At 47.7% G+C, this 22,794-nt stretch overlaps 2 protein-coding genes across 3 annotated transcripts in view; one reads left to right on the forward strand and one right to left on the reverse strand.

The window, feature by feature from the left end:
* LOC104959300 (uncharacterized) overlaps positions 1 to 826 on the forward strand; it is an 8,708-nt gene extending 7,882 nt beyond the window's left edge. For both annotated transcript variants that reach the window (XM_010787169.1, XM_010787170.1), the window contains exon 6: positions 621 to 826. In XM_010787169.1, coding sequence (XP_010785471.1) covers positions 621 to 733 — 113 coding nt within the window. In that variant the 3' untranslated portion in view covers positions 734 to 826. The remainder of the gene's footprint in view (positions 1 to 620) is intronic.
* Positions 827 to 3,426: 2,600 nt separating this feature from the next.
* Positions 3,427 to 17,440, reverse strand: LOC104959309 (titin-like). Its single transcript, XM_010787177.1, has 14 exons — positions 17,136 to 17,440; positions 16,522 to 16,803; positions 15,631 to 16,224; positions 15,129 to 15,416; positions 14,403 to 14,702; positions 13,854 to 14,156; positions 13,026 to 13,328; positions 12,141 to 12,725; positions 11,460 to 11,762; positions 10,814 to 11,119; positions 10,120 to 10,695; positions 9,530 to 9,835; positions 8,613 to 9,218; positions 3,427 to 8,312 (listed from the first exon to the last, which is right to left on the reverse strand). The coding sequence occupies exons 1-14, from the start codon at positions 17,335 to 17,337 to the stop codon at positions 3,427 to 3,429; spliced, it is 9,840 nt and encodes a 3,279-aa protein (XP_010785479.1). The 5' UTR covers positions 17,338 to 17,440.
* Positions 17,441 to 22,794: the final 5,354 nt, after the last annotated feature.

Genomic DNA, 22,794 nt, shown 5'->3' on the forward strand with positions numbered 1-22,794 from the left:
TCTTAAAATGTATGGAAAGGGTCTTAAAAAAGGTCTTGAAAGGTTTTACATTTGACTTCAGGATTCCTGCATATACCCTGTAAAGGTATTTCTATTAAGCAAGTACTGTTTTTTCCCTCCACTCAATGCTTCTTGGCAGTTTGTCTGTTCCATTTACCATCTTAAATACTCTGCATTTAGACTGGATATTGAAGTGAAAACTCACAAGTGAAACAGATGTCACATGTTGTTCTTATAATCAATGACAGCGTGTGCACATGGACAATTCCCCCCCAGAACAAGTAAACAGAGCTATGGATTTAATTTGGGATGCTGTCAGGAGTCCAAACCTCAGGAAGCTTCATTGCCAATGAATTGCAAACTGATTTTTTTTTTTCTGGACATGGAGGGTGAGTTTTAGTACTTTCCAAATGAGCTCCACCATGGGTGCCCTGCTGGTTCTAGTTATGGTAGCGAATTATGTATGTCATCAAATTAGAACTTAGCTGTTCAGTCGCCACACAAGTTCTGATTTAGGGTCAATTTGAACCTTTTGTCTTAAAGTGTTTAATTCTCAATGATTTCTAAGCTCGTATTCAGTGTCTTCATTAATTTCCCTCACTTCCCTTCCTCCTTTTCAGTTTTTGTCACAAGCCAGATGACAGCAAAGTGCTCTGCAGCCGAGATCGAGAGGAAGAAGCAGGAGGCGTTAGCCAGGCGACGACAGCGAATGCAGAACGCCCCGAAACCGTAGAGGAGCTTCGTCCTGATTATTCTAACACTACAATAAGCCTTTACAAAACAAATCATTCCATATCAGAGGCTCAGACACGTCCTTCTCACCAATGATAGCATCTAAGATTATATCATGTTGGTATTAATTATTATTATTATTATTATTATTATTATTATTATTATTATTATTATTATTATTATCATTATTGTTGAAAAAGCTGCTCTGTGCTCTTGCTGCTGATGTAGAAATGTGTATGTGAAGTGAGATTTAAGCACTGTTCTCTGATCTGCTGCTGGGATAACAATAGAAGAGATTTCCCTGAGCTTTTCTAATGCTGACTGAAAAAGAGTTTACATTCCAGTTGGAAAAAGTTCTAAATGTTCTGTTATGTAATGTCTGCACATATTTTGTAAACGCTTTTGTTTAAAAGTAGTAAATGGTTTCATCTGTGTTTCTCTTGGAACTGCAATACCAAGGGCATAGAGTCGTTAACACATGATTGGTTGAAGTTATTCATTAGACATGTCTTCATCTAAGTAACAATGAAGACAGTCATTGCTGTATTGTTGACTGTATGTGTTTGATCAAACATTGTATGTGTCTTCCTATATATATATATATAAATACATATATATCTATATCTATATATATATAGATATAGCAGACTTTTGTTTGTGCCTGAAATTTTTTTTTAGCTTTCATTTGCACAGGCCAGAATTATGTGTTATATTGTAAAGACAGCGATCCTCTGTAGACACAAAGCATTTTAATGGCCATTCAACTGAAGATGATTGCCTTACTATTCCTAGAAGCTGTGATCAGCTGTTACATTGCATTTAGCTGACCCTTTTATCCAAAAGGACTTACAATAAGTGCGTTCGACCAACAAAATACAAACTTGAAGTTTTCTTCAAGTTTGTATTTTGTTGGTCGAACGCACTTATTGTAAGTCCTTTTGGATAAAAGGGTCAGCTAAATGCAATGTAACAGCTGATCACAGCTTCTAGGNGAGACTCCCAGTTTAGGGGCCTCGGTTAGTTCCAGAGGTGTGTCTCCCACTTCAGGGTCAGAGAGGTTTACAAAAGGGGCTGAGGCATTTCCATTCTCCTTTTGATATGGCAGGGGGGTCTAAGTTTAGGTTATATGTTTGTGTATCACAACTTGTGTACCATAATTAATCGAATAAGCATAATAAGAAGCGTAGGTATCTCTCTCGAATTTTCATTCCTCTGTTACCTCACGAGACTCTTTCCAAGTTTACCCATGAAAATTAATTTTACGCGGCATTACAATCGTTCGTCTTATAACAAGTCCCCCTCTCTCTCTTCGGGACGTCGAAGGAGAGCGTCAACCGCCCCGCACCTAACACTTCTTTCTCTGAGGTGGTTTTTCGAGGCAGTGGACTGATATATAGATAACCGAGGAGGAGAAAGTTACCGCCGACACCGCATTAGAGAAGGCGGGAGGAAAGTGGTTACAGGCTATAGCGTGTATTGTCTCTCCTAAAAACTATAACATGTAAGTTATGTATTGAATTGTGCGGAAAAAGAGAGGAATAGAGAAAGTACTGAAAAGTAAAATTACGTAAAATTGCCGACATTAGAGCAGATTGAAAATATTATGACCTTTATGAATGCGTCAATGTAATGCCATCAAGCCACAACAAGTATGCGTTGGAGTGCAGACATTGAGTTTTGCATTAATTTTATTTGACATGGAAGTGAAATTAAAGTCGTTATTATTATAGAGCTACAGATATCTACATCACAAATTTCAGTTTACTATAATCGGTATACGATTTACGATTGCGCGTTCTTACTTCCTAAGAACGTCTATTTTCGCTAACACGCGTTTAAATACAAAAGCTTATATTTGTTGTAAATTCGACTTGCCATACAAAATTTGATTCAAATACGATTGTTTAACTAAAATAAATTGTCATACTTATGTGTAATTGTGATAAAATAATGCGCGAAACACCATTTATACTTTATATTTATTAGTAATTCACCAAAATAATGACGACAGAACTAATCATTAATTAAATAAAACAAAAGTTGAGGTCTAAGGGGCTGAGCTACCTGGGAGCTCGGCGCCTCTGGGACTAGTGCAGACGAAGGTACATTTTTGGATTTTCAATTTAAATAAAGGGGCCGAGGGGGATGAGTCTTGGAAACTAAACACTTAATCGTTACTACTTAAAAAATTTGCACTCTTCTAGACCTAAAGGACAAAAACATTTATACTTGATAAAAACATGGTTTGAACTGTATTAATTTTTACGTTTTGATCTGAGTGCAGATTGCAACAATATTTACACGGTATAACCCTGTTAATTCTTGCATTCTAAAAACTTTGACCACTGTTACATGTATTACCATATATCGGCTCTAACTTTGCCAAATACCCTTTACATGACGTAACAATAAATCTGTTATAATGGACTTGTTTCTACTTGCTAGCAAAGGGTCCTTTCAAGGTACTTGCTTATTGGGACTCTTGCTCTTTGCTTTGAGACACGGAGTGCTAGTCAACTTCAGGATTTCGCCGGAGCCGTTTCCAATCTCGCCGAGGACGGGGCTGCTTTGAGTCGTTTTGAATAATAAAAACCTAGAAAGCGCAAGACTGACCTCCTGGCTTCCCGGGACTTCGCGACAAGATTGGAGGTACAATTGCGTCGCACTTGGCCGGAGCGGGGGCGTGCTGCTACACTACTTCAGTGGCTCCGGGGACTTGACCCTCAGAGGGGATTTGATTGGCTCCGGGGACTTGACCCTCAGAGGGGATTTGATTGGCTCTGGGGACTTGACCCTCTGAGGAGACTTGATTGGTTCGGGGGACTTGACTGGTATGGGGGACTTGGCCTCAGGGGAGGTGATTCTGGCCGCCAGTTTCTCCTTGGATTCGGACTTGCGGACGGTCAGAGTGAAATGGGCCTCTTGTTTGCCTCCGGCGTTTTCCACCAACACGGAGTAGCTGCCATCGTCCGACATCTCCACGGTGGAGATCTCGAAGGAGGAGCTGCGCTGCGTGGAGATGATGTGGTGACGGAAAGAGGATCCGATGGAGGATCCTTGGTGCAGCCAGGTGATTGAAGGCGCCGGTTCGCCGTCCGCATCACACTCAAACCTGGCAAAGTCTCCCTCCTCCACTGTCAGGGACTGAGGTTTGCTCAGGATCTTGGCTGGAGAAGTCGTCTTCTCCGTACGCTTCTCAACAACAACAGTGGTGCTCTTTGTCTCAGTCCTGCTCTCCATCACGGTTGTCTTTGAGGAGGACATGTGATACTCCTCTGTCCGGGTCATCTCTGGGAGATGGGAGGATGGAGGCTCCTCGTCTTTGCGGAGCGAGGAGAAGGCAGCGTATTCCTCTCCGGCCACATCCAACGTGGCGTAGTCCGAAGTCTCTCCCTTGGCGTTGGTGCAGACCACGCGGTACGTGCCGGAGTCTTCAGTCATGCAGTTGTTAATCCTGAGAGTCAGGACCCCACTGAGGTGGCTCATGTGGTATTTGCCGGTCTGATCAATCTCTTTCCCATTGTGGAACCACTTGACCTCTGGCTCGGGTCTGGCCTGGATGTTCAGGGTGAACCTGGTGTTGGAGCCGTAGGGTACGCGGTGTGACCGCATCCTAATGGTGATCCGGGGGCCGTGGTCAAGACTGAAGGGAGCCTGTGTCACCGTCTCGAAAGTCCTCTCCACCGATTTCCTCTCCGATCTCAGAGCCATCTTTCTCTCCTCATACCTGGAGGCATAGTCGACTTTAGTGAGGGCCGCATCGGACACGGCAGACCTTTCTTGGCTACGTGATGTCCTTATGTGGGGCTCAGGTGTTTCAAGCTTCTTGATCGGTTTGGGCATATATTCGGAGGTGAAGGATGTGAGGTGTTCAGATTCGACGTCCTTAGAGAAGGTCGAGACGGTGACAGTTGTTTCCTTTTTAGAGGTGCGAGTCTTCTCCTCAAACTCCATGCGTTTGAGCGCACTCTTGTAGGTGGATAACCTCTGGCTGGTTGTGTGAGGGCGCAGCAGCTCCTGGTCTTCTCTCTCCTCATGCACCCTCTGTTTCTGTCTTTGAGGTCTGTGGGTGGCTTTGTCGTGTCGCTGGCGGAGGTCAACGTAACTGGGTCCGGCCTCGTATTTAGATGGGATTCTATAGGAGTCGTATCTGCGGGCCTCTTCCGCCTCGTCGTCCTCGCTGTAGGCTTTTCTTGGGGATGATGGACGCAGGGCCGAAAGCTCGAAGCGCACCGGGCTGAAACTGGGTGGGGAAGCAGAGTAACCGTACTCCAACTCATCCTCCAGACGAAGCCTCTCCTCCTCAGTCCTCTTCATGGACAGGTACTCTTTCACAGGCAGCAGGAGCTCCTCATCGGACATGTCACCCAGAGACCTCCTCCTGATGCGGTGGTAGGCTTCCAGCTCAGGGGAAGGAGAGCGCTGCCTTGCAGGCCTCACGGTCTCCAAGTCGTCCTGAGTCATGGCAGAGATGCGCCACTTGGGCTTATAATGGTCCTTGATCCTGATAGGAATCTCGTAGAACTGGTCCCACCTGGAGAGGCGGATACGCTTCAACCTCTTCTGATGGATTTTGTCCATCGGCTCAGGGAACTCGTACTGATCTCGCAGCTTCTTGTACCACTTCATGTCAGAGAGTGGCTGGAAGTGTTTGATCTCCACGTCCTCCACGAGAGACGCAGGGTTAATGACGCGAGGAGCAGGAACATCGTATGGCATGCGCAGCCTCTTTTCATCAGCGCGCTTCTTCTTCTCCTCTTTTTCTTTCTGGATCTCCGCCTCGGTCTTCTCCCCCTTCTTTGTGGTCACGGCGGGCTTGAACATGGAGGCTGCCTCCCTGACTGCCTGCACTGCCAAGGGTGGTAGAGGTATGAATACTGTGTCAGACATAATCTGAGACAGCCTCACCTTTTTGTCCATTTCTGCCTTTCCAGCCATTGCTTTCTTCTCCTTGGCACTCATTTCGACTTCCCTCCTCACGTGAGTGGACCGCTCGACCTTGAGTGTTGCTTGGCAGCTGGCGGAGCCGGCAGAGTTGGTAGCAGTGACTCGGTAAACACCGGAGTCGTCAATCAGAGTGCCTCCTACGTGAAGGATGTAGTAATCAAGACCCTCATGGATGACCTCGATGGACGGTCCAAAGGCCAAAGGCATGCCGTCCTTCTCCCACTTCAATTGGGGATGTCCGGATACTCTGATCTCAAAGCGCACATTCTGGCCCTCCCGGCACTCCACGTTGGCGAGCAGGCGTTTGAACATTGGCCTCAAGGTGAGGTCTGCTGGTTTAGGCCGGGGAACAACGGTGATACGAGCCTTGCAGCTGTCATCACCAAAACTGTTGCGTGCCACAACGCTGTACTCGGCTTCGTCCTCATCCTCAAGTTTGTGGATGATCATCTGGTACAGGCCCTTGTCGCTGATAAAGGTGTATTTCTTTTCATCTTGTCCAGGGACCAGTTTCTGTCCAGATTTGTGCCAGACGACACGAGGCTCTGGGTGAACTGTGACGGTGACACTAAGGCGTATGTCCTCACCAATGTAGGCGGTGCGGTTGACCAAAGGAAGAGTGAACTCCGGAGGCTTCTGAAGCATCCTGGCAGTGTCCACTCTGCGCTTCGTCTTCTTTACCACGCGGGCGGTGAAGAAGTCGCGGTAAGATCTGACACCATTGATAAACAGCTCTGCGTAGGCGCTGTCCTCCCCATACTCGTTCACAATCTTGCATCTGTAGGTGCCATCATCTGCCCTTGTGACCTTGTTGATGGTGATGAAAGCCAGGCCGTCCTCAAATTCAATTTCATATTTGTCTCCAGCTTCAAGCTGCCTGACGCCACAGTACCATGTGACTTCAGTAGTGCTGTCGTAGTTTTCAATGTTGCAGCCAAATTTCACATTGCTTCCCTCTTTCGCCACGGCATGGCTGATCTGGCCTCCGACAGGGCCGTGTTCAAACGGAGCGATCTTCACCTTGGAGACAAAGACGCCACGCTGGGTTCTGATGGAGCCGCCGCTGGCTATACGGGCTGCGGAGACAACTGTCTTCCACTCTTTCTTTTCCATTGTCTGGTAGTATCTCTTGTGTCTGCCGGTCTGCATCGCCCTGCTGCTGATCTCCTCTGCAGGCTTGGTCAGCCAAGGATGCACCAGAGCCTCGGCCGCGGACATACGATGTTTACGCTCCTTCGTCATCAGGCGGTCTGTGAAGTCCAACGCCTCCACACTGACCTGCTTGAAGGACTCGTCTTCGTAGGTGTAGGCGGCACTGGAGATGTTGTCAATCATCTGCTGGTTTGTTTCAGCTGTGAATGGATTCAGGCCACTGAGGAGCACGTAGGTGAGGACACCCACCGCCCACATGTCGGTGACGGTGCTGACCATGTCACACTGGTGGATCTCAGGAGCAGCGTACTCTGCAGTGGTGTACTGGACTTTGATGATGTCTCCAGGAGTCATGTGTCTGGACTGGCCCAACTCAATGATCTTCACATTAGAGCCGGTTCGAGTTGTGTACACAATGTTCTCAGGTCTGATGTCAAAGTGTCCGTAGCTCTCATCATGCAGGAAATCAAGAGCCGAGCAGATCTGCCGGATGTAGTTGACGATCTCGCGCTCATTGAACTCAAACTCGGCTGTGCTGAGGCGCTCAAAGATGTCTGCGCCAGATATGAAGTCATAGATCAACACCAGCTCCTCTGGGCTGTCAAAGGACTCTTGCAGGAGCAGGAAGTTTTCATGTTTGGCCAGATTTAGGGTAGCGATTTCCTTCTTGACGATCGCTTGATCAGCGCCTCTCACCTTGTAGTATTTAGCCATGTAAGTCTTCTCAGTGGTGATGTTCACACAGCGGTGGACAATACCAAACTGACCTCTGCCCAACTCCTCTGCAATGGCGTACTTGGTATGCATATTCTTGACGTCAGAGTGAATCTTGCCCCTGGGGACGCGACCACTATCGTCCACCTCCTGGTCGTACAGCAGGACTCTGGATTTGTCCTCCTTGGTCATGATTGGTCCGCTGGTCTCAGATGGGGTGCTCTGTCCAAACTTGTTCTCAGCGATGACTCTGAACTGGTAGCTGGTTCCTCCGAAGAGATCGGTCACGGTGTAGTGGGTGTCTCTGGACTGGACGACGCGCTCCCACCTCTCGGCGGTGGTGGGGCACTTCTCAATGATGTAGCTGACGACCTTGCTGCCTCCGTCATTGGCGGGGGCCACCCAGTTCAGCCTGACAGAATCCCTGGAGACGTCAGTGGCTTTGACTCCACGTGGAGGATCGGGAACGTCGGCCACATCCAACTCGACGGTCTGCTGGTCGATTCCAAACCTGTTCTTGGCACAGACAATGTAGAAACCGGCATCCTTCTTCTCCACTCCGTTGGAGAACACCAGCGAGGTGAACGACCTGGTGACGATGACCTGGTAGTGGCCGTTGCTGTCGATGAGATCTTGTCCCTTCTGCCATGTGATGACAGGATCTGGTTTGCCGCTGAAAGGAATCTTGATATTGACCACTTCTCCGCGCAGGGCGGGAATGGCTTCCTTGTCCTTCAGGTTCTTCGGCAGGTTGATCTTAGCAGGAACTAGAAATAAGAAAATGTTTAAATGTCAAGTCTTATTTAAATTCCTGCAAACACAACTTCTTCTAAAATTGTCTCAGCTCTAAATATGTTGTAGATATTTGTACCTAACTCAGTTCATTTTCTGCCCCCGTGTTAATGCCATGTACTGATACACCAAAGCAAATTCCTGGAACTTGTCTATCTTCGGGAATATTTTGGGTTTTTCAATTGACAGAAGAAATGTTTCCCTATTCTGACTTTATAAACCAAATAGAAAACTAGTTGGGAACCAGTGGCCCGGATAAATAAATCTGAACTTACTCTCCACATCCAGAGACACAGTGGCGCAGATGGAGCCTCCCTGGTTGGTGGCCCTGATCTGGTACACGGTGGAGTCTTCATCGTCCGCCTCGGTGATCACCAGCTGGTGGTAGCCTCCCTTGAACTCCTGGATCTTGATCTTCTTTCCGTCAGAGTGGATCTCCTTTCCTCGTCTGAACCACTTGATCACAGGCTTGGGCTGGCCAAGGATCTTGCACACCAAGGTGGCGTTGCTCTTGTACTTGACGCTCATGTTCCTCAGCTCCTCCTTGAAGGCAGGAGCACGGATATCCACAGCGGTGACCGGCACGATGGGCGCCGTCTCCTCGCTGTAGTCGCTCTCACCTCCCAGGTTCTCGCATTTCACGCGGAAGATGCACTCGACGCCCTCGACCAGGCGCTTGGCGGAGAACACAGTCTGCTTGATCTCATCCTTTGTCACCGCGGCCCACTCGCTCCATTCCTTCTTGTCCTTCTTGAACTTCTTCTCCAGGCAGTAGCACTTAATCTTGGAGCCGCCGTCGCTGAGAGGAGGCTTCCAGGAAACCACGCAGGAGTCTTTGGTGATGCCGGAAACAACCGGGGACAGAGGAGGTGATGGTTTCTCTGCGTGAGGAAAACACAATCCAGAAACCGTGAGTACATGTGGGTGTTTGTAGATAACAATAAGGTGTCAGGAAATTATAAAAGAAGGGGTTGATATCTTTTTCTACAGATTTGTGGCTAAACTCAAATATGATTGAACGCTGAAGAATACATAAAGCTGTATGATGAACATGTTTTACTTTTGTGTCAGAGTTAGCCCAGACCGTAGTATCAGCGCTGTATCTTTCAGGAAGTTAGCATTTAAGTACTAGATAAAAACATGGGTTGCTTTTTATCAGACTTTTAACACCAATGAAATAAATAAAACATACCCAGCTGGCTCTTGATGAGGATGGGGGCGCTGAGCTCCAGAGGTTCGCTGTTGCCGTAGCGGTTCTGGGCGTAAACCCTGAAGAAGTACCCGGCGCTGTCGATGAGGTTGGGCACGCGGCAGGAGATGCCGTTAATGGAGGAGGACACCAGTTCCCATTCGGTGCCTTCCTTGTCCTCGCGCTTTTCCACGATGTAGTTTGTGATCATGCAACCGCCATCGTCTGCGGGCGCCTTCCAGCTGATGATGACCGAGTTCTTCAGCAGAGCCTCCAGCTTGATGGGGCCCTGAGGCATCTCAGGTTTGTCTGCAAACACAGGCAGCATATTCAATTATAAACTCAATACTGACAGTCTGAATATGTGAGTTGGGGGAAGGGAGGAGAACCTCCATTTACATTTTAAGAGACTAACAAATACTAAAAAATGCTTATAGACCAAAGCAAACTGCACTCAACTGGAATCTAATTATAATAATAATAGTACCAATAACGTTTCCCTTTCTTTATCTGCTTATAGTATATTGCTAACAACATTAGCCTCATCTTCTAACATATTAACAGTCCCCCTAACATCTGTTGCTGCTGCATACCGTAGATCTCCACGTTGAAGGCGGTGTCCGCCCGGCCAAAGTGGTTGTGCAGCCGGATTCTGTATTTTCCTCCGTGCTTTCTGCGCTGCACGTTCTTGATCACCAGGTGGGTGTAGAACCCGGTGGTCTCGATGCTGATGTCGTCTGTGTCCTCCAGGGTCTTAGCGCCGTGCAGCCACATGATCTTGGGCTCAGGCCGGCCGATGTAGACGCAGTGGATGCGCAGGGTGGACCCCAGGCCGGCGTAGTAGGTTTCCTTCAGCGGGTAGTCGGGGTGGAAGCGTGCAGCGGCCTCCAGCACCAGCGTGCCGGTGGTCTCGGCCTCGCCTGCGTCGTTGACAGCCTTGCAGGTGTAATCGCCCTCATCCTCCTGCTGGTCCGTGCTGATGGACAGCGAGTGGTTGCGGCCGTCAGAGCTCATCTCGAACTTGCGGGACTCGATGACCTCCTTGCCGGTGTGGTACCACTTGATGTCGGGGAGGGGTCTGCCGATGATCTGGCACTTCATAACGCCGGGCTGGCCCAGTTTGGTTGTCACTTCGTCCATTTCCTTTCTCAGGCCCGGTGCAGTTTCAACTGTGCCACAGAACAAGGAACATGTTTATTAGTAACTTAAATAATGGGATTTCAGAATGACTAATAATATAATACTAAATATTATACTGCAAATAATAATAATGATGATCTGGCTCACCGCCGAGCTTGGTCCTGATGCAGGTGGCGGTCCTGCGTGGTCGGCTCATGCCCGTCTCGTTCTCGGCGAACACTCTGAACTCGTACTCGGTTGCCTCGGCGAGGCCATAGGCGGTGAACTCCTTCTCCTTCTCCTTCAGCATCTGCTTGCTGGACTTCGTCCATTTGCTCTCTATGGACTTCCTGTGTTCCACCCAGTAGCCGAGCACCTCCTTTCCTCCGTCACACGCTGGCGCCTTCCAGCGGATGGCGATAGAGTTCTTTGCCACGGTAACCGTGTCGATCTCGCCCGGTTGACTAGGCTTGTCTGGGGAGAGAAATAAAAACAATAAGCTCCTGGTGCCAACGGATCATCAATGAATACATAAATGTAACAATTTCCCCTCTGTGGAACTAATACAGTTATTCTGATTCTGATCAGATTCTATTTGGGAGTTTCACAGGCAATGGTTTCCTTAAAACAGCTTTCCAACTTTATTTTGGTCCAAATCAAATGTTTTTTCATCTCTCATGAATCAACTATCTATTTAAGTACTTTCTAAAACATGGGTGACCGGAGCTGTTTAAAAATATTTGTGTATATTCTTCTATTCTTAATGTATGGCTCTGGTTCTGGCTTTTGTTGTGACTTTGGTTCTGGTTCTCACCGAATGGATCCTTGCATGTGACGGGCTCGGACGTGGGCCCGGCCTCGCTCTGTCCGATTGCGTTGGCGGCGACGATGCGGAAGGAGTATTCGGCATCGGGCGTGAGCCCGGACAGTGTGAACATGGTGGAGCTGACGGCGACCATGTGCCGCGTCCACGTCTCCACGGACACCAGTTTGTGCTCAATGAAGTATCCCGTGATGGCAGAGCCACCGTCGTACTTTGGTTTGACCCAGGCCAACGCCACAGAGCTCTTGGTGACGTCCATGATCTCCGGCGCGGTGATGAGAGCCTCGGGGACACCTAGGTAAAAGAAAAACACATTTATTACTGAATCATTACTCACTGTTCAACACTACAGGTGTTACACATATTCTTCTTCCTGTATCTTTGAATGCACCATTTACACCGAAGCAAATTCCTCATATGTGTAAACCTACTTGGTAATAAAACCGTTTCTGATTCTGCAATGTAACTAACATATTTCACAATGAAATATGTTAGTTACCCCCCCATTTCATTACTGACATTGACACAATTACTTTTTATATTGCAATTGTTTTGAAGTGTTATGCATAATGCTAATGCTAACGTCTGGTGAGTTTAGGAGAACTCGGCAAACATAAACAGACAAAGTTAGTGAAATAAACAACTGCATGTGGATTTTGAAGGAACACTTACAGATGGGGGTCTTGGGAACCAGAGGCTGCTCGGACTTCAGAGAGGAGCTGATGCCGAAGGAGTTTTCGGCGGTCACCTTGAAGTGGTACTCCACCCCCTCCGACAGGCCCTTCACCAGAAGATGTGTTTCTGTGACTCTGGAGTCCACGGTGTACCATGCGTTCCTCGTCGCCTCACGTCTCTCCATGATGTAGCCCAGGATCTCTGCACCACCATCGTCTTCGGGCGTCTTCCAGGACACCTTGACAGAGTTGGCTTGTATCTCTTCGAACATCAGCGGGCCCTGGGGTGCGGCCGGCCGTCCGATGACCTTCACCTTGATGGTGGCCTTCTTCTTGCCCATGGCGTTCTGCAGCAGCAGCTCGTAGACGCCGGTGTCGCTCCTCTCCGCTCCCTTGATCACCAGCTCGCTGGCGTCCTCTGTGGAGGCGATCATGGCCTTGGCAGAGAAGGCGCCGCTGTCCTTGGACCAGGTGCAGGTCGGGTGAGGCTTACCCTTGACGGGCACGGAGAGGCGGACCACGCCTCCGTGACGAACCACGTACAAGTCTTTGTACTTCAGCTCCAGGTCGTAGTCCGGAGATTCTGCAACAACCAGAGTGTAAACATTACTATTCCTGCAGGACGGGTCATTCTTATAGTTCAAGTTCTTTTAATTGCTGGCCCTCTTCTAAGTTTGACAATGTCCCCTCTGTGGCATGTGTAAAGGAATTCTGATTCTGAAATAAACAAAGTTATATATTTCTGTCTCTGTTGTCTGCATCCTGCACATCCTTTGTTCTAAGTCTGCTTTATTTTTCCTCTGTAGTATTTCTTTTTGTCAGCTTTTTGAGAACTGAACAAAAGACAGTAATAGATGTTAATACTCTTATATAATCCTCTTACCGAGCATTTCCGTCACAATGACGGTTCCCGGCACCTCGGCGGGTTCTCCGGAGCCACCGGCGTTGCAGGCCATCACGCGGAACTTGAACTCCTCGCCCTGAGGCATCTGGGTGAGTGTGTACTCGCAGATGAGGGATGGCGTGGTGTTGCACTTCATCCAGGCCATGCTGCCCGCCTTCTGCATCTCGATCAGGTAGCCGTCCACCCGGGCGTCGCCCTCGTCGTCGGGAGGACTCCAGGCCAGAGACACGGAGGACTTGGTGGTGTCGGTGATCCTCGGGTTCTGGGGACAGCCAGGAGGATCTGTGGGGGGGGGCATGGATTTAATGAGGATTTCTGCTGCTATCGTTACCTCAGCTTGTATGGTAACTTCAGATCCAGACGTTCTATTACTAAAATCCTCCATCAGTCAAAACGCACCGAGATTTAGTGTATGGAAAAAGGTGGCTTAACCCTGGATTAAAGGTCAGTTAATGACTTCAGTCTCAGATCATTTCTGATTCTCTTCTCCAAAGGTTTTCTTATCCCAAACTACATATTTTTCTTTTACATTTTGTAATTATTTATTGTACATTTTTTTCTTGTATTTGTGAGTTTTTTTTCATAGAAATGTCTCATCTGTTTCATCAAACAGTGTTTTAAAAGATATACATATTTTGTTCGTGCAATAAGCTATCTCAAGGAACGCACTGATTAAATTCCCACACTTCTCTGAAACTGCTCAACTACAGCATAGACCCAACTGTTTCAAGAAATTCTGATGTACCACCGCTGCGATGGCGGCCCTTCGATGTGGACCAGTTTTACAGTACTTGGTCTGTCTCTTACCGATGGGGTCTGTAGCGACGGCGGGTTTGGACAGCGGGCTGGGTTTGCTCTGTCCGCGGGCATTGATTGCGGTTATCCTGTGTTCGTACTCCAGGCCCTCGATCAGATCCGTGGACCGGTACCGGGTCATGGTCACCGGGTTCTTGTTGGCGCGCACCCAGCGCTCCGAACGCACCTCTTTGCGCTCGATGATGTATCCGGAAACCTCGAGGCCCCCGTCTTCCTCGGGCGGGTTCCAGGCCACCGTCATGCCGTCGCGCGAAACGTCGAAGATGGTGGGGCGGCCCGGGGTTCCAGGCACGTCTGGGGAGGAAATCACATGTTATAAAACAAAGTGAACATATATGTACCACAGAAATACAAATAAAAAGGTAATAGTAATAAAAATGTCATAATTCTAATAAAGGTTAAACGATTAAAATATTAAAAAAACAACGTAAAAAGAAATGTTGCTACTGAAAGTTTTACATAAATAATATAAGATAAAACCCTTTAAGAACTATGAAATAAATAAAACAAAATAAAAGTAGGTAGAGTAGGTTGTCTTACTCTTCAGGCTCCTGCAGGTGACGATCTCTGACTGCAGGAACTCTCCGGTGCCGAAGCGGTTGATAGCGGCGGCGCGGAACACGTACTCGTCTCCTTCGTTGAGGTTCTCGAACTTAAATGTAGGTCGGCTGACGGAGTCGCAGACTGGCACCCAGCCGGGCCGGTGGGCGTCACGTTGCTCCACAGCGTAGCCGCTGACGGGGGCACCGCCATCCCTGAGGGGGGAGTCCCAGCTGCAGGAGACTGTGGTTGCGTCCACTTCGTCGAACCTGATTGGGCCCTGGGGCTCATCGGGCTTAGCTGCAGGGGACACGCAGAGATGTTAGGAAACATTCTAATCAATAAGGTCGGCATTAAACATCTGGATTACACACAATAAATATATGCAGGAAAAACACGAAAAACACGAAACAGCAGAATAAAAAACGTCTGAAAACATTTGCTAAGAGAAGTTATCAAATCAAGCTGATAAAACGAGTCAGCTTTATATGCTAAAGAAATTCTCAGAAAACACACTTCTTGTTACTGAATTATCGAATTCTTATGGAAACGAGTAATTTCAAACGTAATTATTACGCATCACGGTAAGATAGTTCTTAGAAATGTTGCTAACAATGAAACCATGTTAAATGTCCTGACTGTTTTATCGCCCAGCCCTCCCTCTTCACAGTCAGCTGTGTGATGTCAGTCAAACATAAAGAGAGAGTAATATTAAAGTTTCCTTACAGAGCACGACGACCTTCACGACCTCGCTGATGACGCCCACGACGTTCTTCACCTCCAGCGTGTAGTCGCCGCTGTCGTCGATGGTGGTGTCGCTCATGGTGAGTTTGGAGAACTTGCCGGTGCTCTGGATGGTGACGCGCTCCGTTTTCTTCATCTTGTTATCTTTGAAGAACCAGGAGCAGACGGGAGGAGGCCGGCCCACCAGAGGCAGGTCCAGCTCCAGGGTCTTTCCGGACAGGACGTTCACCACCTTCTGAGGAATACTGGAGAAGTCCACCACCGGCAGCACTGGGGAGGAAACACAGCGTCACATTTTTACCTATAGGAATGAATGTGGATCCGATCCGGCACAATTACGGTAGTAACAAACAGGAAGTAAGATAAGATATTTGGGAATGTTTTGCCTTGAAGCAGCATAAAAAGACATGGCATTGTACATTACAAATGAAAAGACTAGAAATAATAAGGAGCAGGAAGTAACTAACAGGAAGTGGATTCTTACCTCTCTGTTCCTGCACGGTGATGGCCGTCAGCATCTCTTTGGCCTCGCTGGCTCCTCGGCTGTTGATGGCTTTGATCCTGAACAGGTACTGCTCTTTCTCGTTCAGCTTCTCGATGGTGTGCTCGAAGTCCGTGGTCTTCAGCGTGGCCACCTTCATCCACTTGTCGGTGCCGAACTTGCAGGCCTCGATGACGTATCCCGTCAGCCTGCTGCCGCCGTCGTGCTCTGGCTTCTCCCAGCCCAGCGTCACGGTGCTCTTGGTGACGTCTATCATCTCCAGTTTTTGCGGCGGAAGAGGAACCTCGCAGACCAGCACGATGTCGGGGGTCTCGCAGGGCTCTCCGATGCCGTAGATGTTCTCTGGAAGGACCCTGAAGTAGTACAGCATGCCCTCCATCAGCCCGTCGATCTTGAAGGACGTCTTGCTGCACTTGGAGGTGACGGTCTTGTAGGCTCTCATGGACGCCTCGCGACGCTCGATGATGAAGTTGTTAACGGGAGCGCCGCCGTCCACCGCCGGAGCCTCCCAGGAGATGGTGGCCGACTCTTTGGTCAGCTCCTTGATCTTGATGGGCCCGGTGGGTCCAGGAGTATCTATCAATGCAAATACGTTGGTTCAATGGAGACACTACAGCAGAATAGGGTAACTTTAATAGATTGTACATATAAAACTGTGTGCAATTTATGCTTTATTTCAATGATCTGTGAACAGTACCAGCTACTTCCGTGAGTGCTCTGTTCTGTTATTTGTTTGAACTTATTGTGTTTTTGTGCCTACTTTTTTATTTATTATGTAAGTATATTTGTTCTGCTGTTGTAATACAGTACATTCCCCAAAAATAAAGGGATTCTGATTACCATGCTGAATACATAGACCACACGTTCCCTTACCGTAGACTTTGACCAGGATGTTGACTTCCTGTTTGCCGGCAGAGTTTTCTGCCACCAGTGTGTACTTCCCGGCGTCGTAGCGGTGCACCCGATCGATGATGAGCGTGGTGGAGGTGCTGCCGATGTCGATGAAGCCTCGGTTCTGCAGGTCCACCCCTGGTTTGCTCCAGGTGATGGCGGGCACCGGGCGACCTGTGATGCTGACGAACAAGCGGAGTGATCCGCCGGCACGCAGACAGATGGTCTTCTTCAGGTCGTCATGGAGCTCAAAGTCTGGAGTTTCTGTAGGACAATATCAGAACATACATTTATTATATATACTTTTGTCTGACCATATGTCGTCTAATGCAGACTCTTGTTAGTACCCTCAGTTTTTATATCCACCAGTGGGCTATTTACTGACGTATTTTATGTGGTACAACAAAAAGTTAAAATCTCTTCAGCATGTTTTAAGAATTGATAAAGCTGAGTCATCTAAGGGTTACGACTCATGCAGTTCTCCATAGGAACTCCAGTTGACTACGAACTGAGTTAATATGTGTTTATTATCTTCAGTTAAGGTGCGGCCCTATCCTCTATTACATATCAATCTGGCGTTTCCTCTCTCCACGTACCTAGTCTCTCCACGGGCTCGGTCTCGGCACACGGCTCGCTGAAGTCTCCGGTGCCGTTGACGTTGATGCCGGCGACCCTGAAGCAGTACTTCTTCCCGGCGGAGAGCCCGGTTACCGTCAGCTCGGCGGATCTCAGCGTCTTCTCGTGGGCCTTCTTCCACTCCTCAGCCCCGGCCTCCTGCATCTCCAGGATGTAGCCCATCACGTCGGCGCCTCCGTCATCAACGGGCCGAGACCAGGCCAGACTGATGCTGTCGGCGTGGGTGTCGGTGATACGGGGGATAGAGGGTTCAGCAGGGGTGCCTGGGAGCAGATTAATGCAGGAGTGATGTGTCATCAATTAGTTATGATTTGTAAACAGCAGACACATTAAAGGTCCCCTATCATCCTCTTCTTCATCAATACATCACAGATATATCCAGAGCCTGTCTCTGATTGGCTGAAACACCAAACAGATCATTGCAGCATTACCCATAATCCCCTCGTTTCAGCCTCTGTTTCCAAAGTGCTCTATTCTCGCTGTCTGTTACTTCAGATGAAAATAAGGAGCCCCTCCCCACGCCCCTCAGAGAGACATTTTGAGTTACAAAGGAACTCAATAGCCGCGTTCACGCCGAGTTACTTTGCCACTCTTACACAGAGGGGGACACATGTTGATGTAGAAGAACGATGGAGAAGAGGGGACACATGTGATGTAGAAGAGACATGGAGAAGAGGGAAACATGTTGATGTAGATTGAGACATTGAAGGAAGAGGGGACCACATGTTTGATGTTAGAAGAGACATTGAAGAAGAGGGACACATGTTGATGAAGGAGAACATAAGAAGAGGGGACACATGTTGATGTAGAAGAGACATGAAGAAGAGGGGACACATGTTGGATGGTAGAAGAGGACATGAAGAAGAGGGGACACATGTTGATGTAGAAGAGAGATGTGAAGAAGAGGGGACACAGTTGATTGTAGAAGAGAATGAAGAAAATGGGACACATGTTGATGTGAAGAGACTGAAAAGAGGGGGACACTGTTGATGTAGAAGAGACATTGGGAGGAAGGAGGACACATGTTGATGTAGAAGAGACATGAAGAAGAGGGGACACATGTTGATGTAGAAGAGACATGGAGAAGATGGGGGACACATGTTGATGTAGAAGAGACATGAGGAAGAGGGACACATTTGATGTAGAAGAGACATGAAGAGAGGGGACACATGTTGATGTAGAAGAGACATGAAGAAGAGGGGGAACACAGTGTTGACTGTAGAGAGAACATGAAAGAAGAGGGGACCACATGTTTGATGTAGAGGAGACATGAAGAAGAGGGGACACATGTTGATGTAGAAGAGACATGGGAGAAGAGGACCACCATGTTGATGTAAGAGACATGAAGAAGAGGGGACCATGTTGATGTTAGAAGGAGAGCATGGAGAAAGAGGGACACATGTTGATGTAGAAGAGACATGAAGAAGAGGTGGACACATGTTGATGTAGAAGCAGACAGGAGAAGAGGGGACACATGTTGATTAGAGAGACATGAAGAAGAGGGGACAGCAATGTGATGTTAGAAGAGGACATGAAGAGAGGGACACATGTTGATGTAGAAGAGGACATGGAGAAAGGAGGGGACACATGTGATATGTAGAGACATGAAGAAGAGGGACACATGTTGATGTAGAAGAGACATGAAGAAGAGGGGGACCACCATGTTTGATGCTAGAAGAGGAATGGAGAAGAGGGGACACATTTTGATGTAGAGAGACATGAAGAAGACGGGGGACACATGGTTGATGTAGAAGTGACATGAAGAAGAGAACACATTGTTGATTGTAGAGAGACATGAAGGGAAGAGGGACACATGTTGATGTAGAAGGAGCATGGAGAAAGAGGGGGGACACATGTTTGGATGTAGAGAGACATGAAGAAGAGGGACACATGGTTGATGTATGAGAGACATGAAGAATGAGGGGACCACATGGTTGAATGTGATGAAGAGAAATGAAGAAAGAGGGGACACATGTTGATGTATGAGCAGACCATGAAGGAAGGAGGGACACATGTTGATGTATAAGAGGACATGAAGAAGAGGGGACACATGTTGATGTAGAAGAGAATGAGAAGAGGGGACACATGTTGACTGTAGAAGAGACATGAAGAAGAGGGACACATGTTGATGTAGAAGATACCATGGAGAAGAGGGCACATTGTTATGTAGTAAGAGACATGAAGAAAGAGGCCACATGTTGATGAAGAAGAGACATGGAGAAGAGGGGGAACATGTTGATGTAGAAGAGACATGGAGAAGAGGGACACATGTTGATGTATGAGAGACAGTGAGGAAGAGGGGACACATGTTGATGTAGGAAGAGACATGAGAAGAGGGGACACATGTTGATGTAGAAGAGACAGTAGGTGACCTTGAAGTGTTACGATAAGGAGTGGCTGTCTTTGTAATATGCCCTCATACTGGCGGGCGGCGGGCCCTTGCAGACTGTGGGTAGGGGAGAGGAGACCTCGCTGGGTCGCTCGTCTCGAGAACGTGCCGCCCTTGTTAATGGCCTGCGTCTCACGTCCTGGAACATGCCTGAGTCAGACGTCTTCTCCTTCTCGAGTGTTGAGGTGTTCGGCCCTCCGCGTGTATCGAGAGGTGCAGCGCTGCACAGCTCCTGCGTTTTACAGCTCATTTTCTCCTTTTCACCCAGCGGGCGCTCTTCCTCTCGCGCGCTCCACCAGGATCATTGAAGCAGCGGCTGCCGCCATCACTTCTCTCCGCTTCACACTCGATGGTGCAAGTCCTCTGCTGAGACCAGGATCTCTGGGAGTGCCCGGAGGAGAGGGCACGGCTGGAGTGGGAAGTAAAGGGTGAAGAAACTTAGTAGGGGCTTCATTTTTGACAATGAGGTATATAACTTCACTTTTGGTCTGAAATTAATCTGGTCCGAAAGTCCCAAATTCAGAAATGTTTCTCTCTATCCCAAAAGGAAAGTGAAACAATGGGATATGGTGTTTCCTTTCTAACCCAGTGCATGAAGAACATGCGGTTTTGCCTTCAACATAGAACAGATCATTCCCCAGTGACTTACTGGAAGGCTGTTCCTGGCCACCATGGCCTCGGGACTGCAGGGGAACCCCGGTGCCGTACTTGTGACCCTGCCGGACCCTGAACAGGGTACTCTGTGTTCTGAAGGAGCCTTGTTGATGTTCATAGGTCGCCTCCTTGCACTCGTGCTGCCATGACGACCCAGTTGAGTCTGTTGGTGTCACGGCGCGTCCACCAAGGAAGTGGGAACACCGTCGTCACCGCCGTCCTCCAGAGGAAGGGTTTCCAGGTGAGGGGGAACAGGACTCTTCTGTGATCCTGCTGACCTCCAGGGCTGCCCTCGCAACACCCCAGGGGTGTGCTGCGGGACAAAAAAAAAGAATTTTTTTTCGGTTGCACCAGTTTAGTGGAGGCAACTTCAGTTAGCTTTAGTCATGAGCAGTGCTGTGCTACTAAAGAAAACCTTAACTTAAGGCGCTCTGTGCCACCCGTTTTACTTAATAAAACCCTTAACTCTGACACCCTGCTCTGCTGCACTTCCCTTTGTGTTTATTATTTAAAATCATTCCCAATCGCTGCCATTCATTCCAATTATAATCGTAATGGGAATTTGCGCTATCCTCATTTTAATGCACTATTATCTTAAATTATGATCAGTGTCTATTCTATGCTCACTTTACGGCCCTTTGTATGTTTTCTATGGTAACTGCGATCTATGTGATATACATTTTTCTCTACTGCAACTCTTGCAGTCCCAAGTCTGGACATTAATAAACCCTTACCGGAGCACTTGACGTGTGACCTCAGCGGTCTTGGGTCCCGCTCACGTTCCTGACGGTCACGGAAGGTACTTCCCGGGTGTTCGTCCGGTCGCAGGAACTTGAAAGTGGATGTGCCATGGGCCCGTGTGGGGGGGTGTACTGCAGTGGGTACTTCTCGCCACAGCTCCTGCTCTCTCTGGTGCTCGCTCTCGTAACCTGGGTCCGTCTCTGTGTCTCTCTATATCTGTGCATCGTCTTATATATCTCTAGGTCTGACCGGCCCTGGACCCGCACCTATTCTGTCTCTTCATGCAGTTTCTGTCCAGGTTCTGCGGCCTGGGAGTGCTCTGTGGGTTGAGGGGGGAAGTGAACTGGATCAGACAGGACCCAAAACAACATCCTATATTATAATCAATTTTAACAATGCTTATGATTACTTATATTTTATGTTGCCTCGTGAAATTTATCTTGTAGATATTCTTATAATGTATTCAGTATTTAAAATGAAATTAGATACCAGTGTATGTTTTGTCCTTTTAATAAATGTTCATATGTTTTATCATATTGTTATCTTATCTCTTTTTATTATATTTTCTCATTTGTAATGCTTGAAGACATATTAATCTGTCTCTACGCTATCTGTCTGTGTGTCTGTCTTGCGTGTAAATATTTAATGTCCATATAATCTCTATAACATACAGAAATGATCGTAAACTCTGTCTATTCTTCTTATATCTACATTTATGTTTTTTGGGGCGGTCTTACCAAAGTCGCTGCACTGCACGGATCCGGGTGGACTTGTGAACGGCAGGCTGGAACACGCTGGTTGGCGTTGCTTGGCGATGGACCCTGAACTCGTTAGGGCTCGCCCTCGCCCAGCGCCGTCACGGTCTGTACACTTTCTATTTCTACGTTGTTTGTTTTCTATATGTCTATCTGTTCTCCTCCTGTCTGTTCTTGCTTACGGCTTACGCTCGTATGATGTTATGTCTTCTGTATATGTTGTTACTGGCCGCCTCGTTCAGAGGCGAAGACCACTTCAGGACACTGTCTTGGTGACGTTGTTCTCTGTGTTTTTACTGGTGCATTCTGTTATGTATATTAGGATAGATTAATGTCTATGAATCTAGTAAAGAGGATAGTAGAGTATAAACTAATAGAGATTTTTTTTTTTTTGTTTGTTGATACTTGTAAAGAGGACAAGTAGAGTATTATCCTAAAAGAGGAATTGCTAAGACCATGTAAAGATGAATGAGAGTTATACAATAGAGGAATAAAGTAAATCATTAAAAGGAAGTAGAGATTCAGTTAAGAGTGAAGCAGAGATCGTAAAGTAGGATATAGTAGGCTCAGTTAAGAGGAAGTAGATGATCAGTTAAGGAAAGTCGGATCAGTTAAGGGTAAAGGGATCAGAAGGGTAAAATGTCAGATCGTTAAGGAAAGGTTCGGATCGTTAAGGGAAAGTCAGATCAGTTAAGGGAAAGTCAGATCAGTTAAGGAAAAGTCGGATGTCAGTAATATGGAAAGTCAGGATCAGTAAGGAAAGTCGGCATCCAGTTAAGGAAAGTCAGATCAGTTAATGGGAAAGTCGGATCAGTTAAGGAAAGTCAGATCAGGTTAAGGTATAATAGCGGTACAGACTCACCGACAGGGTTCTGGCGACGCCCTTGGAGGCCTTCGCTGGCCTTGCTGAGCCGCCGCCTTGTTCATGGCTGTAGGATCCCTGATACTTGGTACTCCAGGCCTCCACCAGGACCCTCCATCTTGCTGATAGCACTCGAAAGCAGGGGATCTTGTTCTCCCTCACCCACAGGATGTTGTTCCTTTCCTTCTTCTCGATCCAGTAGCCCGTCACCTTGCTGG

This window comes from Notothenia coriiceps, unplaced genomic scaffold (genome assembly GCF_000735185.1).
Source record: "Notothenia coriiceps isolate Sejong01 unplaced genomic scaffold, NC01 NC01_scaffold00030210, whole genome shotgun sequence".
Lineage (NCBI taxonomy): Eukaryota > Metazoa > Chordata > Actinopteri > Perciformes > Nototheniidae > Notothenia > Notothenia coriiceps.

Excerpts from the sequence above, each read along its gene's own strand:
- LOC104959309 (XM_010787177.1), bottom strand. The coding sequence starts at position 17,337 with ATGGGCTACATCCTGGAGATGCAGGAGGCCGGGGCTGAGGAGTGGAAG. Across the intron at positions 13,329-13,853 it reads CGTCGCTACAGACCCCATCG|ATCCTCCTGGCTGTCCCCAG; the intron begins GTAAGAGACAGA and ends CCCCCCCCACAG. Across the intron at positions 11,120-11,459 it reads CACATGCAAGGATCCATTCG|ACAAGCCTAGTCAACCGGGC; the intron begins GTGAGAACCAGA and ends TTCTCTCCCCAG.